General features: G+C 55.8%; 1 protein-coding gene across 1 annotated transcript in view; it reads right to left on the bottom strand.

The window, feature by feature from the left end:
* ALG1 (ALG1, chitobiosyldiphosphodolichol beta-mannosyltransferase) overlaps window positions 1–3,555 on the bottom strand; it is a 14,220-nt gene that overhangs the window by 6,114 nt on the left and 4,551 nt on the right. Inside the window, exons 5-9 of the mRNA XM_010840439.1 lie at window positions 2,294–2,383; window positions 1,703–1,813; window positions 834–955; window positions 644–682; window positions 274–333 (exon numbers count right to left, since the gene is read on the bottom strand). Of these exons, the coding sequence (XP_010838741.1) occupies window positions 274–333; window positions 644–682; window positions 834–955; window positions 1,703–1,813; window positions 2,294–2,383 (422 nt within the window). The remainder of the gene's footprint in view (window positions 1–273; window positions 334–643; window positions 683–833; window positions 956–1,702; window positions 1,814–2,293; window positions 2,384–3,555) is intronic.

The raw sequence follows: 3,555 nt of genomic DNA, 5'->3' as shown, positions 1-3,555 counted from the left end.
AAGTAAAACCATTTTTTAAGAAAAGAGGCTTGAAAACCACTGTATCTCCGAGGTTGCCCTATCTGAGGTTCAAATCTAGACTCCGTGCCCTGCCGTGAAGTCCCTGTCAACTTCAGCCTGCCCCTCCATTAAGCTGGCAGAGAGAACCATGCATCAAAGAGTTAGGCTGACAATCAACGAGACAGCAAACATCACAGGCCTGACGTGGGGAGGGCGTTCTGTCCCCTCTAGTGACCCATCTAATACAGAACAGGGACGCTCCCGGGTGGGTACCTGTTATGACACAGACCAGAGAAGGGAGGCTTTCTCCACTGTCGATCAAGTGTTCAAATTCTGCGTTTAAAAAAAATAAATACGTGATAACCAAGATCAGGGAGTCGGGTGAGTAAGGGGCTAATGGGAGGGGTGGAGGGCAGGGTGCTGCTCCTAGCCACACAATCCTGGAGGGGACTCTTCAAAGCCAGGGGGTCACTCACTGACCCAAATGGGGACCCAGGCCCGCCACTGCCACCCTGTGTCCTCAGCCTGGCCCACCCAGTGGCCCTGGAACACTCTGCCGAGGACATCACGTGAGGCCGGGTGAGCATCCCGCAGCTAAGGACACCCCGGCAAGCCCAGCTCCTGATCACAGCCACACACCTACTTTCTAATGCTGCCAGCAAGATGGAGAAGTCTTCGTCCTCTACAAGAAAAGAGAACTGAGTGTCATCGGTCGGTTTCCCGTGCTTCCCCCACCAGCTCGTGCGCTCCCCTTTCTCATCGGGGCCCCAAGTACGTGGGGGCACAGGACTGACACTCGTAGGAGCCCCAAGTGCCCGGGAGGGTCCTGAGACCTGTCCAGCTCGTGCTGCTGACCAACAGGGCCGGTCGCCCGCAAAGATGGGTCACCGCTCCACTCAAGGCATCCCGCTCCGTGAAGGCTGACCTCTCCGTGCCCGGGTCTGAGGATTCTGAGCTGAAGGAGCGGAGAGAGCCCGTGAGCTGCCACAGAGCAGGCTGTGGGGCCCCGAAACAGCCGTCTCCTGCCGGCGAGGCTCACAGGCAGTGGCCGGGGTGCAGCCACAGCCGAGCCACCAGGTGGCCCGAGCACCCGGGGCCTGGGCGCTGGCCTGCCCCCGCTTTCTCTCATCATCCGTATTACTGATGTGTCGCCAGGCACCGAACCCACAACAGCAGACAAGACTGACTCAGCCGTGCCTTCCGGGGGCTTACTGTTGTAATCACCCCGTCGGCTTAAGACGAGGATGCTGTGACCATCTCTAACAGCCCCCAGATTACTGAACAAAGACCAGGTGTGCGGAGAGCCGCTCACAGAGGCTCTCCTCACCCCCCAGGAGGTGCCCAGAGAACACACAGGTGCACAGACCCTGCCACAGGGTCAGGAACCCTGGCAGGAGGGTAAGGACACCCACAGCCTAGTGCGGGGCAAACACCTCCCTAAAGGGCCAAGGAGTAAGCCCTGTAGGCTTTGGGGGCCACATGGTCTCTGTTGCCGAGCTCAGCTCTGCTCTTGTAGCGCGGAACCAGCCACACACGATATGTAAATGAACACACACACTGCATTCCAATAAAACTTTACATATAAAAATAAAGAGAGCAGGCCTGCAGTCATAGGTTGCCAACCCCCGGTCTGATGGATCCCCAAGTCAGCAGCGAGCATGAAACAAGGCACCTGAAAGCAAGCTGAAGACGGCAGACTTACCGGGCCCTGAACACAGGGTAGGTGTGGCTCAGCTTCACAAAGAGCTGATGTTGCAGGTCCAAGGGCGTCTCTTTAAAGAATGATGCTGGCTTGTCGTACACAGTCACAGCTCTGCAATGAGATCGTTGGGGTGGCTCTAGGGAGGGGCAAAGAAAGGCCTAAAGAAGAAAAAACCCAGGAGGATCCAGAAGAAGGGTGCTTGGAGATCCAAGTCTCAACAGTAAACTTCAGAATGACTTGGAAAGGGACTTCCCTGGCAGTCCAGTGGTGAGGGCTCTGCACTTCCAACGCAAGGGTCCTGAGTTCAATCCCTGGTTGGGGAACTAACATCCCACCTGCCAGATGGCGTGACCAGACAAAACAAAAAACCCAGATACACAGTTTAAAAGAGTCCAATTAAAAAAAGAATTACTTGGGAGAAGCACAGAGAGAAGGTTCAACACCAAAACTGCCTGGACCGCCTGGCTGGCTGGCAAAAAAAACTCCAGCCTCCTGCCCGCTCCACTCCCCCAAACCAGCAACCACTCCCCGGAGCCCCAGGAACTCCCAGTGCCTTGCCAGCACGACACAGCAGCTGGGAGGGACCCCTACTTGATGCCCCAGTTCTCAGCCAGGTCGTCCCGCATCGCGTTGGTCACACACAGGTTCAGGTGGGACAGGCGTCCGCAGAGCTTCTCATACCTGAAGAGAAGTATCAGTGTTCAACCTGGAGCCCTGGGCCGAGCACCACCACCCGCCACCAACCGGCATGGGACTCGACACCTTCTGGTATCGAAGAGGCTGCAGAGCTGGGGTCTCTCAAACCAGGTCACTGGCAAGGTGCCTTCCCAGTGTTTGCACTGAGTTCCACCACCTATATTTCCTTCACACCTTTCTGTAAATCAGATTGCTTTTCAGCTTAAACACAATTACTTTCGGGAGAAATCATATTATCACTAGGGAAGGGAAAATCCAGTCTCTCCTGCCATAAAATGAAGGAGAAACACAATAAAGTCCTCATCATCAAATCTCAGCCACATTGCCCTGTTCCCTGCAAAGGCTGTGGGGCTGAGGCTCACTCCCACTGTGTTACAAAGGGAGCTGAGCAAATGTTGTGCGTGCGGGGTGCTAAGTCGCTTCAGTTGTGTCTGACTCTTCACAACGCTATGGACTGTAGCCCGCCAGGCTCCTCTGTCCATGGAGATTCTCCAGCCAAGAATACTGGGGTGGGTTGCCATGCCCTCCTCCAGGGGATATTTCTGACCCAGGGATCAAACCCACGTCTCTTATGTCTCCTGCGTTGGCAGGCGGGTTCTTTACCACTAGCGCCACCTGGGAAGCCCTATCAAATGTTAGAAAGGTATTATCAAGAGATTAGTTCCACACTGAGACATGAGCCCTGGCGACCGGAAGAACTGAAAAAGAACTGGAAATGAACAGGGTTATTGAATGTGTGTGTGAACCAAGGCCTGGTCCTCACTCAGGATGCAGAGAAAGCTCCAGAGAAAGTCCATCCCGGGCATGGAAGGTTGGCGCTCACACTTATCAGCTGTGTGGCACGTGACGTATGGGCCCCCGGCCCCAGTTTCCTGGTTTGTAAAAGGAGAGCAGTCACGGGACGCCCTCACTGGGTGGCAGTGGAGTCTGGATGGGAGAAAGGCTTGGGCTGAGGCCGTGCAGCCAGTGCATGCTGACAGCCGCCGTGACTACTACCCACGAATGACCCATCAGGGGAAAGGCCGCAGCCGGCCGATGGCTCGAGGCTGCAAGTCCACACCGAGGCAGGCGGTATAACTCAGGCTCAGAACCCGGCACTGGCTCTTTCAGACACCTGGACCCTGTGCAAGCCTGCTGGGAACAGGACTTCTAACACG

This window comes from Bison bison, unplaced genomic scaffold (genome assembly GCF_000754665.1).
Source record: "Bison bison bison isolate TAMUID 2011002044 unplaced genomic scaffold, Bison_UMD1.0 scf7180017864144, whole genome shotgun sequence".
Classification (NCBI taxonomy): domain Eukaryota; kingdom Metazoa; phylum Chordata; class Mammalia; order Artiodactyla; family Bovidae; genus Bison; species Bison bison.
This window is presented reverse-complemented; position numbering and strand designations above follow the sequence as displayed.